General features: G+C 39.8%; 1 protein-coding gene across 12 annotated transcripts in view; it reads right to left on the reverse strand.

Moving 5' to 3' along the window:
• hipk1 (homeodomain interacting protein kinase 1) overlaps positions 1 to 27,251 on the reverse strand; it is a 114,741-nt gene extending 87,490 nt beyond the window's left edge. For 3 of the 12 annotated variants that reach the window (XM_033042343.1, XM_033042342.1, XM_033042333.1), the window contains exons 1-4: positions 26,543 to 27,249; positions 10,889 to 11,178; positions 9,483 to 9,583; positions 3,400 to 4,489 (exon numbers count right to left, since the gene is read on the reverse strand). In XM_033042343.1, the coding sequence (XP_032898234.1) occupies positions 3,400 to 4,489; positions 9,483 to 9,583; positions 10,889 to 10,926 (1,229 nt within the window). In that variant the 5' untranslated portion in view covers positions 10,927 to 11,178; positions 26,543 to 27,249. Of the gene's footprint in view, positions 1 to 3,399; positions 4,494 to 5,354; positions 5,490 to 9,482; positions 9,610 to 10,370; positions 10,442 to 10,888; positions 11,179 to 26,542 lie in introns of all 12 variants that reach the window. The other 9 variants (XM_033042338.1, XM_033042339.1, XM_033042340.1 and 6 more) reach the window with 9 other exon arrangements.
• Between the last annotated feature and the right edge of the window lie 697 nt (positions 27,252 to 27,948).

Genomic DNA, 27,948 nt, shown 5'->3' on the forward strand with positions numbered 1-27,948 from the left:
TGCACACATTGTTTGAAATTATTCAGAACACACCAGGAGTGATTCAGTGCATTGGAAAACTGCAAACATGCAACCCTTGTACAAGGAGGAAGGTGGTCAAAAGTCAGGAAACAGCAATGCAGTTTAACATCTATTGTTAGATTATAGAGGCAATAACCAGATGAAGTAGGTTAATCATTTAGGGAGGTTTAATATAATCAAACCAAGTCAACAATTTTTTTATGAACAGCAAATCAAATGAAGTACTCCTGACAATTGTGGAGTCCATACCATTAGAACTGGGTCTGTCTCAGTCAAGAACCATGTGATAACTGGTCCATGCACCAATCTCCCCATGTCAAAGATGTCAGAGGAGTTCACTGGAGTGACATACTGAAAGGACCTATTGGGTTGACAATAATGAGCTGTGATAATTAAGTCTAATGACCAGCTCATGATATTGGAAGAAGGATGTTAGCATGAATCCAAAACTGTCCATCAAAAGATAGAATAAAAGGCTCTTTTTCAGGTTTGAAGAATGTAACTAGTGGAGTACTCCAGATATCAGTTCTTTGGAAAACAATTATTTGCTATTTATATTTATGACCTGGCGAAAGGGAGCAAAAATATGTGGACGGGCAAGAGGAATACTGGGACCCTGCAAAGGGATATGAAATGAATTACCAAGTAAACATCTGACAAATGGAGTAGGATGTGGGAAATTGTGAGGTTATGTACTTTGGTAGGAGGAATTAAAAGCACATTATCTTAATGCAGAGACATTGGAAATGAATGATTAGTTTAAATGGGTCTAAATGTTTAGTTTAGTTTAAAGATACGGTGCAGAAATAGGCCCTACGGCCCACCGAGTCTGCGCCGACCATTGAACCCCATACTCTAGTCCTATTCCACACACTAGGGACAATTTACAATCTTTACCTAAGCCAATTAACCCACAAACCTGGACGTCTGAAGTGTGGGAGGAAACCAGAGCACCCGGGCAAAACCCACATGGTGGAAAGAACGTACAAACTCTGTACAAACAGCACTCGTAGTCAGGATTGAACCCGGGTCTCTGGTGCTATAAGGTAAGGGAGTTATGCCCCTGTCCCACTTAGGAAACCTGAACGGAAACCTCTGGAGATTTTGTGCCCCACCCAAGGTTTCCGTGTGGTTCCCGGAGGTTTTTGTCAGTCTCCCTACCTGCTTCCACTACCTGCAACCTCCGGCAACCACCTGCAACCTCCGGGAACCGCACGGAAACCTTGGGTGGGGCGCAAAATCTCCAGAGGTTTCCGTTCAGGTTTCCTAAGTGGGACAGGGGCATAACTCCCTTACCTTATAGCACCAGAGACCCGGGTTCAATCCTGACTACGAGTGCTGTATGTACAGAGTTTGTACGTATGAATCACAAAAATCAGCCAGGTCCAGCAAAGAGTTAAATTAACAAATAGCCTATTGGCCTTATGGAAAAGGGTTTGGAGATTAAAAATAAGATTTTGATACAATTGCATCAGGTATTGAAGAGGACACACCTGGAGTACTGTGCAGAGCTTTAGAGCCCTTACCAAAAAATGGAGACAGTGGCGGCATTGGAGGGCGTCCACAGGAAATTCATCTGGCAAATTCCTGGGATGAGAGGATTGTTAGATCATAAGAAACAGTTTGGGTCTGTACTCATTAGAGTTTGGAAGAATAAGGGATGAACGTTGAGAAGTACAAGACCATGCAGTCACTATTACAGCTAATATGTTTTCTATGCAGCAATTGAAAAATAAAATCATACACCCGAGACAACATAGTATACAATTTTCAGTGTATTTTGTAGGATTAATTTATCAATAGGCTGATTTCTACTTGTTTCCCTTCTATGTAGTGCAGAATCCTTCAACAGTACATACAATAAATATATGCTGAATCTCCAACAGGAATCACTAGATTTCTTCAAGATTCATATTGTACAGGCAGCAGAATCAAAATTCAAATACTGCCTTAGATACTTTCAAATATTCTAAATTCATTTCTCAACATCTAATACTATTTATGTAAATACCTTGTGTAAACATTTACCTTCATCTGATAACTCAAGTTAACTTGCAAATGGGATTGATACTTACAAAATCACATCTTAAACCAAGATTTCAGACAATTTTTCTTCAAGGATTCAGTAGTCTGCTTCAATGCTTTAATATTTAAATTATTATACACAAATCACCAGACAGCTCTGGGAAACATCAAGCTACCGAATTTCAAAAGAAACTACCAAAAGTGAAATAGTATTGCTAAAAGGTAGCAGAAGCAGTTAGTCGATTCATAATACTATGCACTCCACGCAATGCATGTGTTTATGCAAACTGAGTTGCTACAATAAGATTCAAACTTTAAATTGGTTTCTTATTTGAATTTCTTCCTAAAAATAGATTAATGTTGATATATTTAGGACAATTAAAAGTATATAAACTCATGCTTTGCCACATCTTAAATATAATATGACCACAAATGCCTCATTCCCCATATCATTGACCTTGGTAAAGCCTAGGCAGTTTCCTCAAACACAAATTTTACAACAACAAAAAACGCTGCAATCATCATCACGTCTATGCAATTCTGATTTCCAACTTTTCATATCTGGCATTGTCCTTAACATTAAACATTCCTTCAAAGCCAACGACAATTTCCTTACTGTCAGGAGTATAGCCATTCATTGCAAGTCATGGCTCTCAGTCTTGGAACAGTTGGAATATTTGGTTATTTTACCAAGGTAAATTAATATTTTCACTTCTTTAATTCTGATTTGTCTCATTCATTTCTTCAATAGCTCAGCAGCTAACACTTCTGGACTTAAAATAGTATCTATCTATGGGCTGAATATTGTTTGCTGATACAAATAGTAAGCAATTGTTTCAGGCCAAAATAAACTAAGCACCAAAAATGCCGTAACTACTGATTCGGATACTACATTAATGCAGTCAAACCAACATAACAACTAAAGTCTTAAACAACTTTCATGCTATACACTATTTCCATTTATACTTATTGCTCCACTGATGTTATAGACAGTACCTTGATATCTCACTCCCATCCCACCCCTTTAAGCAACCACAGAATAAATGGTAGAAATGCACATTTCTATAGCCAGAATCCAGGCGTAAATTTACCCAAAAAGGCAGACAAATGGGCGAAATGGTAGATGAGCAATGCACCCTGATCTTATGCTGAGCACTTTAAGCATAGATGCTGATGAAATTACCAAATTTATCCAATGAGATGTATACGAATCCCAGGAACTAAAGTATTCAAAGCTTCAAAGTGATAACAAGACTGAACACAAGTTGGTGCGAGCCCCACCTGATTGTGATGTGGAATTATCATAATGCTCTACAACCATCACAAGAAACAAAATGAGAACTTTACACTAACCTGTAATATCGAGACTGCAAATATGTGGAACAAACTGCTTTTAAAACATGACTGGCTGAACCAAAGTCTATAACTTTCACTCTATAGGGCTGTCGAGTAGGGTCCACAAGCATTATGTTCTCTGGTTTCAGATCTGCATGAATTAGCCCAAGGCTCTTTAATTTCATTAAAGCTGTGGCCACCTGCTGCAGAATTGGTCGAATATATTTCAATGGCAGAGGGCTGAATTTGTTTTGTTTAAGGAAGTCATACAGGTTCTGCTCCAGCATCTCAAACACTAAGCAGGTATGATTCTTGTGTTGAAAACACTCATAGGATCGAACAAAGTTGTAATCATCTGCATTTTCAGTGCTCAATCGATTTAAAATGCTCACTTCAATCTGCCCTTGTCGTGCATAAGAGGGATGGTTTTTCAAGATCTTGATAGCCACAATTTCATTGGTGCCCCTTTTCCAACATTTCACCACCTGTCCAAAAGTGCCCCGACCAAGAAATTCCAACACCTCATAACTGCTGGTCACTGAGCAAAGTATTTCATGTTGTACCAGCTGATAATCTCCTTCATTGGTGGAACTGCCATTCTTGGAAGTTACAGTTGATGTGGTGGTGGCAGTAGTACCCACCGCAGTCCTGCCAGTGTTATTCTGAAGCATCGGAGGTGGGTGTTCCTCAATTATTTGCACACTACCACTACTTTCAATCTCCTCACTTTTTCTCTTCAGACCACATTTTTGATAGGTATCCAACAGCGTCACTGTACTTCTCCGTGTTAAACTCTGTACTCCGTTTGAAGACCCCACGGAGAGCGCTGCCGTACAGGCCCCACTATCAGCACTTGTAACTGGAATCAGCCCACAGGTGGTGAGGTGCAAATTCTGGTCATAAACTACTACACTGCTCAGTGCCTGATGGGGCAGATTTATTTGTCCTTGAATCACTGGTGGATTTTTGCTCTGATTGTAATGTTTCACAGTGCAGCTTTGTCTTGTTGCATCCCAGTTGGAGGGCTCCACTTTCAACTTCTTCACGCTGCAAAAGGCACTGGACTTTACTGACATTGGTGAAAACACTTGCAGTTGTGAGGCCATACCTGTCAAAAGAAAAAGACAAATATTTATAAAATTCATTGGTTGTGCCCAAACTGTGTGGGCACACAAAAACGTACTGTAATTCAAAAATTTGAAAATACATTCCTGAAAAATTAAACACTAAAACAAACATTTCCTGTTTACTAGCAAGCAGAGAGCAGACAAGTGTTATCATGGTGTTTCAAACAGAATGGAAGCATTTACTCTACCTTTTCAAACAAAAAAAAAACAGCACTTTACTCTGTTAATACTTGTGGACATGTTCAAATTTGGACAAATTCCTGAAGCTGACCGAACTAAAAGTCCTTATGAGTGATTTTGTTTCTCCCCCATAAATCGAAACATGCAGCAAATAGTATTTAACATTTACTAAGTAAAATATGTTTTCAATTCCTGAAATATATAAACATAAAATCAAGAGGAATTTCCTGAATGACCTATTGCTTTGCCCGACACGTCTTCAGATGTAGGTGTTAATGCAGCACAAAGCAAATTATGTTTCACATTTTGGTAAGTCAAATTCAGGTGCAACCCAAGATTTTTCGCCTAGGGTTACATTTAAAAATGTGCAATTGTGGTCCTAACAGTAGAATTCGTAGTTATTAGAAGTAATCTGTGCCAAACACATCATTGGAGGTGGCAATGAGTTTGAAAGAAAGGTCTGATATTTATCTTCAGCTTTGCAGGGGGAATTCTCAGCCAAGTCACGGTGAGTGCTAGAATTTACCTAAATGTTCTAAACCATGCAATGCAATTAATTAAAATTGAGCTTCTGCTTCAAATTGCTAACCAATAACCATTGTCGAAAAATGCCTGTGCATGGGCAACTATTAAAGATGAAACTGAAATCAGATGTGCTGCCCCCACCTGTCATGCAGCCCGCTGCCAATCATTGTTTAAGCTCACACATGAAGGGTGGTTACTTGGTTGAGGTACCATTGCCCTGCCAGCACTCGAGCAGTCATAACTCAGCTGGAGGCAGTATCCTTAGCGGTGAGAAAACTGTGCAAAAGAAAGAGCAGGAGAAAAGAAAAATAAACTTTTGCTATTTAGTTAAATATGCGCCACGTGGAGTAGAACCGAATCATACAAAGCAGGAACGGTGCAGCAATGAGCTAGCTAATTGTAAGGGAGGGCAGTCCTTGAGCAATTACTATAGATTTCTGCAACCTACATCAGGTACGGAAATTTTTCAAGCGACCTTTTCTGGAAGCGCGGGTAAAATGTCAGTGCTATGGCCATATAATGCTGCCTCATCTCCTACAAAAATAGGTTCACACATTAAGAGCGGATGAAGTATGGGACATTATATTCCTCTACAGCCATTCAAAGAAAAAAAGGTAACATTTTGTAAATCATAATAATGTAGTTTTTTAGGGGGGCGGGGCGAAAAAGGATGATATGTCACTCTCTAATGCCCATCTCACATTTCATTTGCCATTATCTTCTATAATGCTTTCTAAGGATACTTCCTACTGTATCTGGTACTCCAGCGCACAATGCGATAATCTTGCTAGAATAAACATTAAATTACTGTTAATTTAGGTTTTAGTTAATCTTGTCATAATAAATCCAGAGCAGCAGAATAGAGTAGTTTTGCTTCACTAAGGTGATCACACTATAAATGTTGTCAGAAATCAAAAATATGACAGTGATAAAATCTACGAGGTGCAGATAGAGTTCCAATCCACATCACATTAGAATCAGTTCGGGTTTTCATATTTAATTCTCCTGGAATAAAATTTTAACTACAAATTTACAGTTAGATGATTTGTCAAGTTCAGCACATGTTTATTAAAGTAATATACACCGTATCAATGACCTATCACAAATCAGATTTATAGTACTCAATCTCTAAATTTTAGAGAATAGGATAGCAAGAAAAATTATCAGGGAATTCAGAAGAGTTAATAAAGTTTCTGAAGGAAGGAAATATTTCAGCTGAGAATATTTTATAGAATACTTGGCTGGATAATTCATGCGCCAGAAAAGGCACCAAAAAAGAATAAGGTAGATTAATGAGACACTTAAACCTTTATAAACAATGGGTAAAGTTAACACCAGAAGGGGAATAGACTTACTCAAGTGGTGATAATCTTATAAAGCAGCATTTCCAACCAAACAACTGTCAGTAACCATCAAAATATTTAAAGCAAATAAAAACTGGAGATGCTGTAAATTTGGGGAAAAAAAGGACAACGTTTGCTGGATATACTGACCAGGTTAAGCAACACCCAAGGCGAGAGAATATTTCGGGCTGCTGACCTTTGATTGTTCCCATGTTCCCACTTAAAGTAACTGATCTGAAACAGTAACTCTCTTGTTCTCACCATTGATGATGCCCAACCTGTTGAGTACTACTAGCATTTTAGTTACATTTAAAAAATGAGATTGAGACAAATACTATATTTTTCCAGCATCTGCAGTTCTTTCTTAAACTATCCTTAAAACAAATCAATTCAGTCTTAAAGAAATAAGTCTATTATAAAAATGTAAATATTTAAATGCGTGTGTGACAATTGCAAGTATGAACAAAGTTAAACCTGAAGCAATGACAAATTGGTTGAGAAATTTGGAAAACCAGCATATTTATGAAGATATAAATTGTTATGCATTAAATCAACTATATAATTCTGAAATCAAAAATCGGCAATTTCCAGTAATTTAACCGCATTTTAAAATAATGATTTGATTAACTTTAAACTGTGGTTTACACAAGTTTAAAATCAGATTAAGATTAAGTTTGACAGGATTCCAGAAAACAAAAAAGTACAGATTAACAAAACCAACTTGCAGTTTACATGCAGTATTTAAAAAAAAATGTAATTTAATAGACAGAAGAGACTAAACACGATGAGTCTGAGCTACTTTCCAATTTGAGGTTGCCAGATTTCCTTAGGTTAAGAGTGATGAATAGAAATGGGGTCAGAAATCGATACATGGAGTAGACTGAGCAGTGACAAACAAATTAGCTTGAGTGCTACCATTCTTGTTCTCCACCAGGACACAGGTGTATGACTGCAGATGTTGGAGGTATTTGAAAAGATTATCACCAAGAACACACCACCATCCCATCATAGACACAAAAAGCTGAGTAACTCAGCGGGTGTATTACAAACCCACTGACTGCCACAGCTACCTCAACTACACTTCTTCCTACCTGCTGCCTGCAAAGACTATCCCCATCTCCCAATTCCTCCATCTACGCCGCATCTGTGCCCAAGATGAGGTGTTCCATATTAGGACATCTGAGATGTCTCATTCTTTAAGGAATGGTGGTTCCCCTCTCCCATCATAGATGAGTAGGTATGTTACAATACTTACCTTCAGCTGCACTGCAGTCCTGCCACAGCCGTGTGCGCGATTTTGGCGCGTTTGAGGTGGGGGCGGGGTTAAAACGCAGTTTTCTCCTACCTTGTCCTGGAATATATTTGGTTGGAGTGCAAGCTTTTGCTGAAGAATTGTTCCGACGGCCGTTCTGTGTCTTTTTTTATTTTTTTTTAAATAAAATAAATCGCCCGACAAATTCAGCGCTGGAGTCATTTTAAAATCAGCTTCTAAAGCCGTCAACGGGGACGGATTTCGCGTAGGTGACAGGTAAAAGAAAGCCGTTTATTTTTATGTATAAAAGTGTTTCTTAAGATGCCTTTAGTTCACATTTTAAGTTGCGAAACGGTGATTTAGGTGATATGAACCGGCAGTATTTTTCATGCCGATATGGGGGTCTAAATCACTGCAAACCGCAACGTTCCAAATGATCGCGTTCCAGAAAACCCCACTCGCAAGTTGATTTAAATGGCCATTAATTTGCAGGTATTAAACATTAAATTCCTTCCATTTGGCCTATAAATACATGACAATGAGATTTAAAAATTATGTTATATTGTGAATTCTTGTGTGAATGTTATTTACACTTAGGCTATTTAAAAATGTTAATCTATTCTTAAGAAATTGATAGATGTTTAGATCTAGTAATTGAATTTTGTAATTAGCTACAATTAGGTAACTAACTAATTATATGCTTTAATTTCAAGTCATCTAAGTAAGATTGTTTCATATTTGTTTCAGAATGCTTCAATCTATAATAACTGAACATTTCTTTCATTTCTCTTAATTTTTAAGAAAGTTATAGGCTTTTGACTGTCCTCGATCACAGCTTTTGTGTTCAGTCAATGGAAAAGCAATAGGGAACAAGATGCTAATTTCCGAGTATGAAAATGGCCATAACATTTTTAATACTGAAGATATGAAAGTGAATTAGGTGTCAAATTAAACTTCTTTTTATGCTTTATCTGATGGGATAAATTACAGACTTGATTTTTTAAATCTCAAAATTTTGTAACATTGCTAAGATGAGGCCCTCACTCGTGTCTCCTCAGCACCCCGCAGCTCCGCCCTTGCTCCCCATAGTCGCAACAGAGACAAGAGCCCCCTTATTCCTTACCTTTCAGCACATCAGCCGTCGCATACAACACATAATCCCGCAAAAAAAATTTTGCCACCTCCAACTGGCTCCCAAGTCACATCTTCCCAACTCTACCAGTTTTCACCTTACGCAGACCTTTCCCTCCGCAACTCCCTGGTTAACTCATTCCTTCCCACCCAAACCACCCCTTTCCCACCCAAACCACCCCCTCTCCAACTGCCGAAGATGCAACACCTGTCCTTATACCTCCTCCCTCAACTCTGTCCAGAGACTCACCCAGCCCTTTCAGGTTAGGCATGCAGTTATTTCATGACACAAGGCATTCAAGCTCACCAAGTAATCCCATTACCCCAATTCCATCCCTGTACCTGTTTTCTATCACATCCACAGCAGCAACCATCATCTCTCAATTCCCCTGCCTATTACTCAGGGGCATATGATAGGTCATTGCTACAATAATTTACAGTGGTCAAATAGCATGCTCATCACTAGGATGTGGAAGGAAATGGAAGTAATAAGGATAACCTATGCATTCTGGGGAAAACGTGTAACAGTGGTAACCAACGCACCTTCAAGGCACCCCCAGTTGCTGGTCTCAGAGTTATCAGTGGAAGATGTATTTCCAGATTTTACCAAATCAAAGTCTTTGTCCAATTCCAGATGTAGAATGCTGAAGGATCAGAAAGTTGAAGGATGCTGAAAGAACAAACTTTTATGAATTTCAAAATCACCCACAAATTATAAAGGATTATAGAGTTCATCATTTACTCAAGGAAAAATGGAAGAAACAGGCTGCCAACAAGTTTAAAAATCACAGGAAGAAACTGCCAGTGCCAACGTGAGTGAGTTGATAAAGGACAGCCTTATGATAGATAAACAAGTCATTCTAAATAATCAATTTGGATTTTATTCCCTTTTTATTGTGGGATCAGGTAAGAAGCAGATGTGGACATGCATATTATTCTGAAAATAGAGGGCACTAATACAAATTGGAAAAGGGACAGAACTGGTGTTATGAAAAGTCAAAGATTAGTAAAAATAATCCTTCAAATAAAATAATATTTGACCATCTAAACTGAAAGCGATTTCCTGAAGTTTGCCGTATCAAACTTTTGGCCCCAGAGACCAATTTGTTGCATACCAATTTGCCTCAAACTTATAACATTACTAGCAAATATAAAAACATGTCATGTTATGATACTTATAATGCAACAGAATCAATTGCACTACCTTCGCCTAAACCTTTATGACCTCAACATTAAAAAGGACAAGAGCAAATGAAAAATTAACTTAATGTGGCTGCAAAGAGCAAGGGCCAAAGTTTTGTACGTGATCATAATTCAGCTGTGTACTTAACATTTTCTGTTTTGTTTCAGACATTTAACAGATAAGGGTTTCAGACACACTGACGATTCCCCATTCTATTTTGGTGTTATGCTTAGAATAGCCATTCTGACCTTTAACTGTTCAAATGATCCAAAAGTAATTACTTTCCAGATGAACTGAGAAAGACAAAGTTGTCTTTAACCTGCAAAAACCATTGCAACATCATTTATATAAAGGGTACATAAAATTAAAAAAGCAAATAATGATATAACATTATGTCTGTATAACACCCACTATAAGAAAGCATTTTTAATCCACTGTCATTGCATATATGGAGTCAAGAAAGTGCAAATACTGTAATCTGAGGCAAAACACAAAATGCTGGATGAACTCAGCAGGTTAGGCAACATCTGTGGAGGAAAATGGACAGATGACATTTCAGGTCTGGACCCTTCTTCAGACGCTGCCTGATCTGCCAAGTGCCTCCGGCACTTTCTGTTTTGATCGTTATGTTCAACACCACTACAAACCATTCAATTACTGCTTAAGCTCATGGAAATTCTTATCCCATTTCTTGCCATGGTTTAACTATATTAATCCAGAACCACCCGAAACACACAAGCCAATGAAAAACAAAAGGCAAACCTACCTTGTAGAAGCAGCAGTTATGCCAGCAGCTCTCCTCATAGGCAAAGTAGCATCCAGAGGTTCCCCAGTCCACAATTGGTTTTGTACTTCAGCCAGTATTCTCTCAAACTAGATCCTCTGCACAAGTTCCTCCACCAGCACAAATTTTCAATTCAAGTAACACCACCAATAACTTCTTGTTTAAGCACCACTCCTCCTTTCAAAGAATAGCGAGTTGTTTCACCATAAATGATGGCACCAGAATTTACAATTCCTCACTTCTCCACCAGGATCAGTCTTTCCAGCAGGAACCTGAATAAACAAAATAAAAACTTAATTAAACACAGAAATTCCACAATACGTGGGAAAGGGACAATTTATTTTTGTCACATTACTTAGTTCCTGGTGCTCGCTGAAGAATTATTGCACTTTGTGGAAAAGTAATCTGTAAGGTAAATTTGCATGTATATTACATGCAGCTACAAGCCCTGGTGCAATTTCCCAATAGTTGATATCATTTATTCATCCCTTTCAACTCAGCCCAGCCCCCCCCACCCCTTAAAGACTCTCCTTAAAGAGTTGGCCAACAGCAACAAATTCTCTCACACCTCAGAATTTATTTATTTTTAAATCAGCAAGCACATCAAGCCTCTGAAGAAGGGTTTCGGCCCAAAACGTTGCCTATTTCCTTCGCTCCATAGATGCTGCTGCACCCGCTGAGTTTTTCCAGCATATTTGTGTACCTTGCACGTCAAATCTCGTTCACCACTTGCTAAACTATTTAAAATACCCGTGTGCAATCCACATATGTTCCCCATAACTCCTACACTCAAATCATAAATTGTAACATCTCCCAAGGTATTTATGAATATAATTTACAAAATAAAAAATGTGCTCACTGGTTAGCATTTGATCTGCAAAGGAGAGAAAAATGACAGTCCAGTTCCATTTTTAATGATATATCTCAAAAGAAGACAAAATAAAAAAGCCCACAAACATGACGACGTAAATGAGGCAACATTTTACATAATGTTGGTAAAGTGATACATTTTTGACCAAAATACCAGTGAAATACCTTCTCCCTTGACAAGTATCATGAACGATTATGAATCAAAACCACTAAAATAAATTGACAAGGCCAGTGTGATCTCTACTAAAGCACGATGCCTGTCTCCATTAATACCAACAGCATGTCCATGTAGATCTTTCACCTAGATCCTTTACTTTCTGAAACAAAGGTTGAATGCAAATTAAGATAAACCCACAAATAAAATAGATATTAGAAATTATTTTAAGAATGAGTCTTTGGATCAAACTAATAAACAAGGTAGAGAAGTCAAAGGCATCAAGGATATTTAAAATGAAAAATAATGCCAGGAAGGGCTAGCTGAAATCCCAGTAAGATAAACCTCAATGGGTCAGATGAGCTTAAAAGGATTATACAGCGCCCTCCATATGTTTGGGAAAAAGACCCATCATTTATTTATTTGCCTCTGTACTTCACAATTTGAGATTTGGAATAGAGATTAAAAAGGAAATTTAAAAAATCACATGTGCACATTGTCAGATTTTATTAAAAGCCATTTTTATACATTTTGGTTTCACCATGTAGAAATTACAGCTGTATTTATACATAGTCCCCCCATTTCAGGGCACCATAATGTTTGGGACATGGCTTCACAGGTGTTTGTAATTGCTCAGGTATGTTTAATTGCCTCCTTATTGCAAGTATAAGAGCTCTCAGCACAGTCTTTCCTCCAGTCTTTCCATCACCTTTGGAAACTTATTGCTGTTTATCAACATGAGGACCAAAGTTGTGCCAATGAAAGTCAAAGAAGCCATTATGAGACTGAGAAACAAGAATAAAACTGTTAGAGACATCAGCCAACCCTTAGGCTTACAAAAATCAACTGTTTGGAACATCTTTAAGAAGAAAGAGAGCACTAGTGAGCTTACTAATCACAAAGGGACTGGCAGGCCAAGGAAGACCTCCACAGCTGATGACAGAATAATTCTCTATAATAAAGAATCAGTCGGCCAAACTGGCCGACTGGTCAGAAACATTCTTCAGGAGTCAGGTGTGGATTTGTCAATTGACCACTGTCCACAGAAGACTTAATGAACAGAAATACAGGGGCTATACTGCAAGATGCAAACCACTGGTTAGCCACAAAAGTAGGATGGCCAGGTTACAGTTTGCCAAGGTATACAAAAGTGCTGGAGAAACTCAGCGGGTGAGGCAGCATCTCATCGGCCTCACCCGCTGAGTTTCTCCAGCACTTTTGTATAGCTTCGATTTTCCAATATCTGCAGTTCCTTCTTGTACAGTTTGCCAAGAAGTACTTAAAAGAGCAACCACAGTTCTGGAAAAAGGTCTTGTGGACAGATGAGACGAAGATTAACTTATATCAGAGTGATGGCAAGAGCAAAGTATGGTGGAGAAAAAGGAACTGCCCAAGATCCAAAGCATACCACCTCATCTGTGAAACACGGTGGTGAGGGTGTTACGGCCTGGGCATGTATGGCTGTTGAAGGTACTGGCTCACTTATCTTCATTGATGATACAACTGCTGATGGTAGTAGCATAATGAATTCTGAAGTGTATGGACACATCCCATCTGCTTAGGTTCAAACAAATGCCACACAACTCATCGGCCAGTGATTCATTCTACAGCAAGACAATGATTCCAAACATACTACTCAAGCAACAAATGAGTTTTTCCAAGCCAATAAATGGTCAATTCTTGAGTGGCCAAGTCAATCACCCGACCTGAACCCAATTGAGCATGCCTTTTATATGCTGAAGAGAAAACAGAAGGCGACTAGCCCCCAAAACAAGCATAAGCTAAAGATGGCTGCAATACAGGCCTGGCAGAGCATCACCAGAGAAGACACCCAGCAATTGGTGATGTCCATGAATCGCAGACTTAAAGCAGTCATTGCATTCAAAGGATATGCAACAAAATACTAAACATGACAACTTTCATTTACATGACATTGTTGTGTCCCAAACATTATGGTGCCCTGAAATTGGGGGGGGGGGGGGGGGGGGGGGCGCAGACTATGTATAAACACTGCTGTAATTTCTACATGGTGAAACCAAAATGTATAAAAATTGCCTTCATTAAAATCTGACAATGTGCACTTTAACCACATGTGATTTTTTTCCTGTTACAAATCTCAAATTGTGGAGTACAGAGGCAAATAAATAAATTATGGGTCTTTGTTCCTAACATTATGGAGGGCACTGTAGCTAGTTGATCGGATTTTTTTCCACTTCCAGCTTGGTGGTGATGTGAACACACTGCCTTGAAAGAATGGTAAAGGCAGACTTAAAAAATTATTGGTTGAACATTTAACATGGCAGGAGCTACAAGTAGATGCAACAAGATCGAGGTAGGATCAGATTTAGCAGCTTTCTTAGCAAAGGACAAAATGAGCTACATAACTCCTACTCTGCTGTAAATTTGTTTGATTAGGATGGGGGGGAAAAACAGGTGAATGATTACAATGCTAGCCTCTGTGATGCTTACTCGCACTTCAGTCACACCCACCCTGGTCAAAAGGATGTACTGGTTAAAACTGTTTACAGCCTTTATAACAAAGAACTCAATAAAGGTTACAAGTGTAAGAATGACATAAACTAATTTTCTTATATAGTTATTATCCCAGAATATCTTGTTGACTAAATGAATGACAGTTTCATATGGTACTTCTAATGTAACACAAGGAAGTGTCAAAGCTAGCCAAATCCACACTGTGTATGTACCATAACATCAAAACTGCTTCTACAACTTATTACAATTAAGATGAATTTTGGAAGATGGGCAATCCAGAAATGTTAATAAACCAACTACACTAAAAAGATTCAATGCAACAGCAGGAATTCACACTGCCGGGGAAAATTGATCACATTATACTTGGTGAATGTACCCAATAATCCTTCAATTTCTATAAATGTATGAAAATAAATGTTGTAAAGTATATGTTAGCTATCTTCTAGCCTAAAACGTGGCTCTATATTTTATATCATTCTAAAGCAAAGGTGCCATACAAGGAAACTGAGAAGATTGGTTCAGTTTTTTCGTATTCAAATAAGACTTTTCTACAGCCGTATATTTTAAAAATGCCTTCCCAACTGAATGTAGCTATAAACACTAAAGGCTTCTTATTTACAGCAAAACTTTAATGCTCGTGGACACAGTTGTCTAATCATCAGCCCTAGAATACTCCCAACTACAAAATCAAGAATTGCTGAATTTCAGCCATATCCCCTGCATGCCAATCCGTGCATAAAACTTGCCCAATTACCCGAACCAAGCTCACCGACTTCCTACCCAAGGACGTCAGCCGCAACATGCTCATTGACCCATTCTATTCCCAAACATTGTCACTCCCTGCAGCACATCCTGCACCATTCTGGTCTCACTGACACGTACATGAGGTCTTATGACATCCAGCCTTTGCACGTGAAATGTTATACTGAAAAAACAAGCCCCAAAAACTTAATTTCACTATAATCCACAGCAAATGTTATCAATGGCCCCACAAGTTCGAATTCTAACACCAGAAGAGATAATAAAACCTCAAACAAACTATTTTTTTCAGAGCAGGAATGTACTGCTAAATTTTTTTAAAAGTATTAGCCCTCACCTAACTGGATACAGCCACATGGATCCCTTTGACCAAGGCTTTGGTGTTTCTACAGCAGTAGGCACTGGTCAACCACAAAAAGGTTATGAAAATTGGATTGAAGAGGGCTCCCTGTGGTAGATAATAATTATGCACAATTCAAGTGGGAGACAGAGGCACACAGATAAAATTCAAGCAGGATGATTGTCCTCTAAAGTCTAAATGAAGATGAATACTTTCTATGGAGTCACGCCATTCACAGTCGTTTGGTAGAAGTCTTATGAAAGTACTACATTTTGAATTTGGACAAGGGTTTTTTGGGGGGAAATGTTGCATTGTTTGATATTTGGCAAAATCAGAGGAATTTTGGAGGTGGCAACAAAAATAAATAGTTGCAATCATGTTAGATAGAGACAAATGCCAGAACTTTACACAGTCAAACAACATTGTGGGAAGGATGTGTTCTGGAGGATTGCTGTAGAGTGTACATGCCAGTGCAGTTTCTGCCTCGAAATACACTAACAATAAGGAGATTCTTGCAAGGTCAAATGTAAATACAATTATATTATGTACTGTTCTGGTTCCTTCCTGAGGCTCATGTGTAACTTCCAAACACTAAGTTAGTCATGTTGAATCAATGTAAAAATGCTACAACACAAAATCAGAAGCAGAGAAAATTGTTTTTGAATCAGGCACACATTTTTTTTTTAATAAAACAAAAAATAGGCTGATATATTCCTTTATTTCAACTTGCATGCAAGTAATTGTTGAATTATGTGACACTCTAAACATTACTACCATAAGTGTTTGCAAAAAAACCTAATGAATTGCGTAGGGCTAGTCAAAAACACTATATGAAGCTTTTACAATTATATATTGAAGACATGAAAAATGTATACAATTTATTTAATTGGGTCTGCTCCCCCAACATAACTTTCCAGCACTCACCCGATCCCCCCAATGCAACCCATTCCCCCAACGCAACGCCTGGGGGGTAATGTGGGGTGGAAGGGAAAACTATATGGCTTTGCAATTTTGGTCCTTCTCTTGCTCAGAGCAAATTTCAGAACTATGCATTGAAGTCTCTATGGTTTCTGAGCTGTTGTCAGGCATGTGAAGTTGGAGAATAACCTTGAATAACTTTATCAGCACCTGGTCTGTAAGTGGGATTGAATTCCTTTACCACGGTGTTGAGAGTTGGCCGTATTATGTAAACAATTTATTTAATTTTACCAACACAATTACTTTTGCAGTAATCCTAACTGCATGTCATACCAAAAGATTACAGCTGCTGCTCTTCCATTTAGCGCTACAGAGTGGCAAAAATGTTACCCTCAAAAACATAGCATCAAGAGATTAGAAAGGAATTACCCAAATTCACAATGGATCAAACAGGAAAAAAAATTGAAGATTAGGAAACTATCAACATGGAGCTGAATCAGCAATTGCCAGGACACTGTTACAATTTAACTTTCATTCTTCAATCCATTTCTAATAAATTACTAAACATTGCATTGCAAGAACGAATGCTATCAATCCCCAGTTGACAGTATTCACAGAGCACTGACCGGCCGGTTAGGGATTAGCACAATGTCCTCTAGTTAACTAATTGTTTCAGAACATTTCATACACTTTTAACAAAGCTTCTGAAAAGTCATGACAAAGATAAATGTTGTTGCACAAATTTAGCATGTAGTTTTAAACGTAAACAAGTTTATTAACAACTCCTACCCATTTCCTAAATTAGGTCATCAGCACTGTTTATACAAAAGTGCTATCCTAAACAAAATACAAGTAGTGGATGAAATAATGAAGTGACTCCATCTTCAAGTTATTAATAGAGTTAGAAAGTTTGAGGGTTGTTAGGAATTCTTTCCGTTTTCCTTTACAGAAGATACTAGATTAAGTGGGACCAGTAGGGTCCCATGTTCACACGGGAGGGCTGGTCCCCCAACGCAATATTCCACCTCTCCACCAATTCCAATATTGGTGGCCAGTGGGGGAGGGGGGTGGAGCTTTCTGGAGCGCTAGTATGGGTGTTGTGGGCTGAAGGGACTGGTTTCCAGAGGGCTAGTATGGACATTGTGGGCCAAATGGATTATTTGAGCTCAGTCACTCAAGCCTGAAGTGCGGGCAGCTCACTCACGGCTGGTGAGCTGGCAGTTGACTCACGGCTATTCCTTGAAATTCCATTGCAAGCAGGGAGCAAGGCCACCAAATTCAAATGCAGTTTCGTACCATTTCAAGCAGGGTGCAAGGCCACCAAATTTAAGTGCAGTTTCTTACCACTTCAAGCAGGGTGCAAGGCCACCAAATTTAAGTGCAGTTTCTTACCACTTCAAGCAGGGTGCAAGGCCACCAAATTCAAGTGCAGATTCCGACCACTTCAAGCAGGGTGCAAGGCCACGAATTCAAGTGCAGTTTCATACCACTTCAAGCAGGGTGCAAGGCCAACAAATTCAAGTGCAGTTTCGTACCACTTCAAGCAGGGTGCAAGGCCACCAAATTCAAGTGCAGTTTCATACCACTTCAAGCAGGGTGCAAGGCCACCAAATTCAAGCGCAGTTTCATACCACAGCAAGCAGGGTGCAAGGACACCAAATTCAAGTGCAGTTTCACACCACAGCAAGCAGGGTGCAAGGACACCAAATTCAAGTGCAGTTTCACACCACAGCAAGCAGGGTGCAAGGCCACCAAATTAAAGTGCAGTTTCATACCAATTCAAGCAGGGTGCAAGGACACCCAATTCAAATGCAGTTTCATACCATTTCATGAGGCCACCAAATTCAAATGCAGTTTCATACCATTTCATGCAGGGTGCAAGGCCACCACATTTAAATGCAGTTTCATACCATTTCATGCAGGGTGAAACCACCATAAAACCACACAAAACACCACACTCACAGTTCAGTAGACATTCAGTGTGTTCAGTTGATTCACAGCTCAGACAGAGTCGTGACCTCTCCCTTCCCCATCTTGCAGAGACTGAGCCACACCCACACTTATGGGTTTTATAATCCCTCCCCCTCCCACTGGAAGGGGTGTGGCCTTCATGGCGTGATTGACAGGAGAGAGATTCTCAACCGTTTTTAAACACTAATAACACTTTTTTTTTTTCATTGATGGGAAGAATCCTCTGCACATGATGAGCGGAGGGGGACCGAGTAAGATACCAAAAATCACAGCAGTAAGTGGTAGAGTTTTATCTAAAATCAATATAGAGTGCAAACAGGAAGTTGTCAAGTTTAGGCTTTTAATCATTTGCCATTTCGAACCAACCACCAACAACCATTTGCTATACTTTATATTGAACCAACCACCACCAACAACCATTTGCAGTGCTTTATTTCCAGCCAACCACCACCAACAACCATTTGCAGTGCTTTATTTCGAGCCAAACACCACCAACAACCATTTGCAGTGCTTTATTTCGAACCAACCACCACCAACAACCATTTGCAGTGCTTGATTTCAAACCAACCACCACCAATAACCATTTGCAGTACTTTATTCGATCCAACCACCACCAACAACCATTTGCTGTGCTTTATTTCAAACCAAACACCACCAACAACCATTTGCAGTGCTTTATTTCGATCCAACCACCACCAACAACCATTTGCTGTGCTTTATTTCAAACCAACCACATTTTCATTTTCAAACCACATTAAGGGCACTCAAGGTCAGTAAAACCACTCACAGTTTAGTAGACATGTGTTCAGTGTTATTCACAGCTCAGACTGAGCGACGTGACCCTCTCGCTCCCCCATCTTGCAGAGACTAACTGAGGCACTCAACAATTCCGGGTTTTATAGTCCCTCCGGAAGGAGCGTTGCTTTCAGGAGAGAGAATCTCAACTTTTTTTTAAACATTAATAACTCTTTTATTTTTCATCGATGGGAAAAATCCTCTTGTCCTGCACAGGGACTGAGCAAGATGGCCAAAAATCACAGCCGTAAGTGGCAGCATTTTTTCTAAAATCAATATACAGAACATGAAGTGGTCAAGATCAGACTTTTAGTAACATCGATTTTAGGTGCATTATTCTGCAACTTACTTCGACAATGCACGGCAAATTGTTGGCATGGTTTGTCACATGGTTTGCCATTTCAGCTTTCAAAATAATTATCAGCAGAAACACATTTTTATGCAAAACAACATGTGTATGAAATGTTGTTACAACAGAGGTAAATGGATTATTATAATGCAAGACTGCATTACACACTGATCGGTTTTGTAGTCAATGCCTACTATGTTCTGTTGTGCTGAAGCAAAGCAAGAATTTCATTGTCCTATCAGGGACACATGATAATAAACTCTTGAATCCAGCACATCAGAAAAATCAGATGACTGATATCTGCAATTTTTAGCCCGCCAGATTAAAAGGAAAAATATCTTTATCAAAGTAACTTATGCCCCATATTCTCGTATTAATTGTCCTTAACTATTCCCCAATAAAAGCACTGTGAAAGGAAGCACCCGCTCAACCAATACATATATTGAACATTGAAACAATTGAAATATTTCACGATTAAAGATTAAAAAAGGGGTACTTGCTAAACAAAAATGTGTAAATACTGCATGCATTTTCTCTTTGGAATTATAGAATCATAGAATCATAGAAAGTAGGTGCGAGAGTAGACCACCAGGTCCGTCGAGCCTGCACCGCCATTCACTCATGGCTGAACACTAAACAGACACACTTACCCACAAACAGTAGACACAAGACACAGAACACAAGACACTACCCTCCCCTTTATACCGCTATCACCCCTCTCCACCCCAAGAACCGCGTGATCTCCTGGGGGAGGCAAAAAAACGGATAAAAACCCAGGTCCAATTCGGGGAAAAAATCTGGGAAATTCCTCTCCGACCCCAATCCAGGCGATCGACACTTGTCCAGGAGATCACTCAGGTCTTACTATACTAACCATACCTAGGTCCATATCCCTGCCCTCTCCCCGTAGCCCCTTATCCCCTTGGCAGCTAAAAAACCATCTATTTTTGACTTAAATATATTTAACGTTTCTGCTTCCACTGCTCCCTGGGGCAGTGAATTCCACAAACTAACCACCCTCTGGGTGAAGAAGTTCTTCCTCATCTCAGTTTTAAAAGAGCCCCCCCTCACTCTGCAACTATGTCCCCTAGTTCTAGCCTCCCCGATCATTGGGAACATCCTCGGTGCATCCACCCGATCAAGGCCCCTCACGATCTTATACGTTTCAATGAGATCGCCTCTCATTCTTCTAAACTCCAAAGAGTAGAGTCCCAGCTTACTTAACCTCTCCTCATATGTCAATCCCCTCATTGCAGGAATTAATCTTGTAAACCTTCGCTGCACTGCCTCCAGGGCTAGTACATCCTTTCTTAAGTATGGACCCCAGAACTGTACACAGTATTCCAAATGTGGTCTCACTAATACCGTGTACAGCTGCAGCAAGACCTCCGTGTTTTTATACTCAATCCCCCTAGCAATAAAGGCCAAAACTCCATTGGCCTTCCTGATTGCTTGCTGCACCTGCATACTGACTTTTAGTGATTCATGTACTAATACCCCTAGATCCCTTTGCGTTGCATTACAACGCAGCTCCTCCTCATTTAGAAAATAACTTGCCCTATCATTTTTTTCCCCAAAGTGAATGACTTCACATTTATTAGTATTAAATTTCATCTGCCAAGTTGTTGCCCACTCACCTAGCTTATCTATATCCTTTTGCAGACTCTTCCTATCCTCCTCATCCCCTACTTTCCCTCCCATTTTCGTATCGTCCGCAAATTTTGATATATTACACTTGGTTCCCTCCTCCAAATCATTTATATAAATTGTGAACAACTGGGGTCCCAGCACCGACCCTTGCGGAACCCCGCTAGTTACCGGTTGCCATCCCGAGTATGAACCATTTATCCCCACTCTCTGCTTCCTATTTGTTAGCCAATCCTCTACCCATGCTAATATATTACCCCCAATCCCATAATTTTTTATTTTTAGCAATAGTCTCTTATGTGGCACCTTGTCAAAAGCCTTTTGGAAGTCCAAGTATACCACATCCACCGGTTCCCCTTTATCCACCCGGGTTGTTACTTCCTCAAAGAATTCGAGCAGATTCGTTAAACACGATTTCCCCTTCACAAAACCATGCTGGTTCTGTCTGATGAAGTCATGTTTATCCAAGTGCCCCGTTAGTGTTTCTTTAATAATTGTCTCTAACATTTTACCCACCACCGATGTTAGACTAACCGGTCTATAGTTACCCGCCTTCTGTTTACTTCCTTTTTTAAATATAGGTGTTACATTGGCCATTTTCCAATCCACTGGGACCGTTCCTGCCTCCAGGGAGTTTTGGAAAATTATCACCAATGCATCCACAATCCCCACTGCTATCTCCCTCAAGACCCTTGGATGTAATCCATCAGGCCCAGGGGATTTATCCTCCTTCAGTCTCATTAATTTCCCTAATACCACCTCCTTGGTGATCTTAATAGTATTTAGCTCCTCCATTCCTACCGCCTCCTGTTTATCCAGCGTTGGAATATTTTTTGTGTCTTCTATGGTGAAGACTGATACAAAATACTCGTTTAATGCCTTTGCCATTTCCATGTTCCCCACCAACAACTCTCCAGTCTCACCCTCCAATGGACCAACGTTCATGGAAGACGTTAGTTAGTCCTCTACAGTAAAAACACCAACTATAAATTCTCCTGATTAATCACATGGCACCAACAGAAATCAATGCTGGTACCATTTCTAATACCCGAGGAAATCAAATGGGATAAATAGCAGATTGAAATGATGTAATAAACAGAGTGCAATCAATGTTAGACAAATGTTTGTGCTTCAAAGCACAGGTAAAAGAAAAAAGAAAAACTACAAAGAAACAGGTATGCTTTGCTGCAATGTACCAAATAAAAATATCCTTAATGGTTCTGACAGGTTACTGAGGGCCTTAAGCAATCACCCGTGCAAAGATTTTACAGCAGAGGCAATTTCCCCCAGCTGAACAAATCCCTCAAAGGCCATAGTGAACTTACAAATCATGCTCTTAGCCAACCCCAATACCCAAGAAAGCTGCCCAGTACACTTCAGATTAGTGAAAAGATTTGGAATGTAGAGCTCAAGTGCTATTGAAATTTGAGGAGAAGCTCCTCTAAATAGCTGAAGTGGCACAGCAAACCTTTACTGAATGAACAAACTCCAAATCATTAGTGTCACTAGTGGCCCAATAACCCACTTCAAACGTAAATTTCTTGCACATTATTGTTCTGATACTTCCATTGCAAATCCACAATTCTCTTCCAGGGAATTTCTAATGTTGATAATTTTAATGTACATGAAAGATTGCACCTTTTTCCAAATGCAACCATAGCTACGAGCTCACAAAGAAAGATGCTTCATATAGAATGACTGAAAATCAACGAGAAACCACAATTTCTATTCTATTTATTCATGCTTACTTCAACCAACGATGAGTCTTCAAAGCAGAACCTTGAAATACTCATTTAAAGCTTGCAGGGATAATATTTAAACATTAAAATTCGTACAGCTAGAAACTAAAGCTGTATACCAGCCTTCCCAACAGACTATGGTTTCCATTTCAATCCAAATGTTAAACATATCAAAAGCTAATATTCTCAATCCAATTGCAAAACATCAACATATCTACTAGAAGAGTTTAACTGTTTACAATCCACTGCTAAGACATGCATGTTTGCTCTGGCTTTGGCTTGATATAGCTAAATTTACTTAAATCACTTACTTAATGGTCTAACAAAAATACCAGCACAATTAGGCAGATTAGTATTCAAATATTCATGTTTTGACTCGAGAGTTTTACTCGGTCAGCCGTAAAAATGTTAACTTAATCCAATTGGCTTAATGAGTTAGATTTTTAGCTATGTAAATAGTAACTTCAAAATAGATCTGCAGGTGTAATTCTATTTTTTCTCAACGAGTATTTTGTTCATGCACAAGATACCAAATGCAGTCGAAAAACTAAGCAGCTCAAGGCTAAATATGGCTCCGAAATCCTGAAGGATTCAGTTCAGAGTTGAAAAGCACCAGATCAAAAGCTGTTACTATTACGTAGGCCAAAAGTCTAGTCAAATTCTGCATTTAAATTCAACCTTCCAATCTCCAAAAGGATCATGCGCTTAATTTGTTTTTAACTAACTAAAGGCCTTCATAATAAATAGAAAAGTTCTATGATTTTACTAATCATAGAATGGTTAATTATTGTTCTGATAGTTCCATTGCATATTCCCAATGGGAAAATAACACCTGCAAGCAGTATAGCCTACACTCCCCATTTGCGCAAAAGAGAAAAACAGAAAGTAGAATGTAGTGTTACAGCTACAGAGAAAGCACAGATAAGAAGTGCAAGGGCCACAAAATAAATTGAAAGATTGGGAATTCATCCTTTTCATACGAGAGGTCCATTCAAGAATTGGATAACAGGAAATAAATTTAATTTAGAGATACAGCGCGGAAGTAGACCCTTCGGCCTACCTAGTAGAGAGATAATTATGATTGACTGGTCCACATTCACAACTCTCTGCAATTTCTTGTGGTAACAGTTGGTGTACCAAGCTGCGATGCATCTGGAAAGGATGCTTTCCATAGTGCATCTCTAGGAGGTGATTGGAAACATGCCAAACTTCCTTAGCCTTCTGAGGAAGTACAGACATCAATATGCTTTCTTGGCTGTAGTGTCAATGCAGTTGGACTAGACCAAATTGTTGATAATCTTTACACCTAATGTACTAATAGTGTAGAAATCAGTTTCTCAAAATTTAACCAATTTAAAAGAATCAAACCACCCCAGCATTTCATCTCAAATGATAAAAGCTGAGACAATGACGTATCCTAATACAAAGATAAACTGACACTGTAATCATAATCTCCAAAGGCATCACTGCAGCTGCTGTACTGAATCATGGGTGTATTGCAATCACTTAAAGTAATGCAACATCTAGAGTGTCCTCTTGCTCAGCTTACTAGGTGTATTTCTTGATAATAATTTGCCCTCTGCAAGTTGCTTACCCAAAACATTCTACAGTTTCATCGCAATTGGAATCCCACAACCTGCAGTTATTTATCAGAAGCACGCAGGGAGCCTTTCCCCTCCCATGTTTGTTCCTTTACTTTCATCAATTGGCTGTTCTTCTTCATGCCTTGCCCAATAATTCATTCTTTAACTGTCTGTCATAGTTAACATTGAGGTCATTTGGCTGCAAGGGACATGACAGGCAATCATTGCCCTCATTTACATACCCTAGATAGCGATAGTGGAAAGCCTATATTTTCTTCTCCTTAACCAAGATATTCCAACATCATTCAGTGTTGGTCAAACAAGGTTCTCTCGCTCACTAGTTTATTTGCAAATTCAGCTAAGAAAGATCGAAAGGGCAAAATGTAATGCAACAGTGTAAACATTCAACAAACCAGAACAATTTATACTACTTAGAGGCAGGGTCATTACATAAATTATATCTTTCAAGCAGCCAGATAAAAAGTGGTAACCAAGTTGCTTTACACTGAAAACAGCATACAGAACAGCAATGTCTTGAAACTGCAATAGTCACATGAAAACCCCCCCAATAATTCGAGCAACAACTTTAAAAAACAAATACATGCACAAGAATTGTGCGAGGAAAAGAAAACAATCAGTTTAGGAGTCACTGTCAGCCCAACAATGACAAATTAACAGAAATGCAGAACTTTTGCTTCTTTGAAATTAACGTGTCACATATTGTACAATTTACATCTCTCAACTTATTCCCCCCAAAAAAAATCGCCATTTGTTATTTCTTAGAAATCCTACATTAACGTTATCAAGGTCTCTCAACCTTCAAAAGGGTTAGCATATCCCTCTTATATCATGTATTTCCAGAAAACTTTCAATAAAAATTAGACATAAATTAAAGTACCAATATGGCTGCCATATCCAAGGTGAAACTACCTTCAGCTGTTAGACTGACATATCTTAAGGTCAGAACTGGAGATGTTCCCAAATAGTTGCTCGATATTAATATCCATTTACAAACAAACATAAAATAAGCAACTCATGCCTAATTGACACATTCTAGCGTGGATTAATAACATTAAAGTGACATTTTATCTATTAACATAGAGTTGACCATATCCAATACAAGTCTAAACGGCAATAGATTATCAGGCATTCCTTGCCCCTTTCGTCCAAACATCTTAGAATCATCAGTGTAAGGATATCCTGTAAAATAGCAGTTAAAATATTCAAGACATTGAATATTCATCGTTAAACCAAAGAATAAAATATATCTGGCTTCCATGCAAAAATGAGAACATTATCAAAAGTAATGGATGTGACTAAAGAAACGGTAATCAGAATAATGCTCAATGCAGTGTAAACAATTTCAACCAAAATATCAACCTCTGTGCTCATAGATGGATTGGCCTTGGAACAGACTGAAAAACCCAGGTCTATACAGAATGAAAAACAAAGTACGGTTCACAAATTTACACTACCTACGCCATTATCCAGAAAATCAATAGCTTAGTGAGTTACAGAAATCCGTATCTGGCGTGAAAAGATACAGCGATGCAATTATCCAAAGTAACGTCAGGGCCACAAACTAACCCAATACTCCAAACAAAGGCAGAAAGGCACGTCGCAGTGGACTGGACTTAGGATCCGATGAACTAACGAACTAATAACCAGTTTCCAAAAGGGCGTCACACAGGAAAAACCCTTCTTCCACTTACGACTATTTCAAATGACAAACCGTTTCATAAACCCATAATAACTTTCCAAACTGGTCACAGCAATTCTTGTAAAAAGGGGGATGGGGTGAGTAAGCACACAGGTGGTGTCAGCAAATGTGGTACTTTTAATGTGGGACATCCGACTCCTCCACTGTAAAAAAAATATGTATAAACGCTCAGAGCAAAGATCTTTATGTGGACAGCGTAACTTTAAATGCCCATATCCCACGAAGCCCCTTTACCATCGCCGCTCCACTACCACCAGAAGGTAAAAGGTGCAAGCGCCTGATCTCAGTAGAGTCTCACCTGATTGCGATGCTGGAGGGATTGGGGTTGGGGGGAGGTCAGTGCCAGCAGTCGTCCGGAGACACCATCAGAAGGCCCGGACAACCCCGTCCCGACCCCACCATGTCGCTCTCTCGCTAGCCTGCTTCCTTCTTCTCGTTCTCTTGGATCGCCACCCCCCCAACCACCGGCCTGTGGGGGTTTAAAGCCGACGCGTCCGTGGCGGAGGATGGGGATCGAGGGGAGGGGGGGTGTTGGAGGACAGGCGGCGGCCGTCAACAGCAGCGGCGGTAAGGAGGCGGCAGGGTGCCCGAGGCAGGCCGCATGGCCTCTCTCTCCTCTCCCGGCTCCGACTCTCTCCGTGGCCTCTCTTTTTTTCCCCTCTCCAATTGTTTTGTTTCTGCGCTCCCAGCACGCGCGGGCAGGCGTGCGTGCGGTGCGTGCGCGCAAAGATGGACGCGCGGCCGTGCGTGCGCGCGCGTGGACGAGCGACGTAGCGCCGCCGCTCTAGAAGCGTCTGGAAGCTAACAGACGGCAGCTGCCATCCTTGCGCCGCCACAAACACGTCAAAACATCCCGGCCAAGTGGGGGGGGTTTTCGACAAACGAGTCAGAAAGGCGGTTATAACGTGAACGCCGACTCGCGTCACCCCAAGAGTTTTCTTTTCCCCCTCCCCGGTCTTTTTTTTATATGCGAATGATTTCCCCCCTTTTCCCTCCTCCCACCCGTCCAGTCGCTGCTCCACAAGTGACTGGCCGCCGATCACCTACCACATCGATTTGGAATGTTGTGCCGGAAGTCCCGCCCGCCTCGCGCGCAGCGTGCGCGGAATCGCCCGCTCTGATTGGCTCGCACGAACGCCCGTCTTCGCTGCCGCGCGGCGAGAGGGTCGGCGGGCAGACGTCATGACCGACGGGGATGGGATGTGCGCACGTGCGGTGACATCGTGGGCAATACAGTGTGGGGCTTGGAGTTTTCCACTTGCCAATGCAACTGGGCTCAATGACGGAGGCTGTGATGTTACAAGTGGCAGATCAGACGGTGAAACAAGTAGTCACAACAACTCTTCATTCAAGTCATCATATGACTCAGAGGGAGCAAGAGGGAGGAAAAAAATTCTACTTCAATCACATAAAGTTCGTCAGTTCAAATATTTAATAACTTAACCATTGCCCACAGAATGACAGTAGACAGCAGATTTGCCTTGCCTTCGTTTTTAGCAATCAGAACTGATATTCATTATGATTTAACCCTTAACCTAACCTGGAGCTTTTCACACTGACTATACCAACCGTGTACAATGCCTCACCCCTCTGGTGACAAAGCCCATCAGAAAAAGGCTTAGTTACATGTATACCGACTATCATTTTATGCCTCTCACAATACAAATATTCAAAAACCTCCCAAATAATTTAACAACTATTATT

This window comes from Amblyraja radiata, chromosome 24, assembly GCF_010909765.2.
Source record: "Amblyraja radiata isolate CabotCenter1 chromosome 24, sAmbRad1.1.pri, whole genome shotgun sequence".
In the NCBI taxonomy this organism is placed as follows: Eukaryota; Metazoa; Chordata; class Chondrichthyes; order Rajiformes; family Rajidae; genus Amblyraja; species Amblyraja radiata.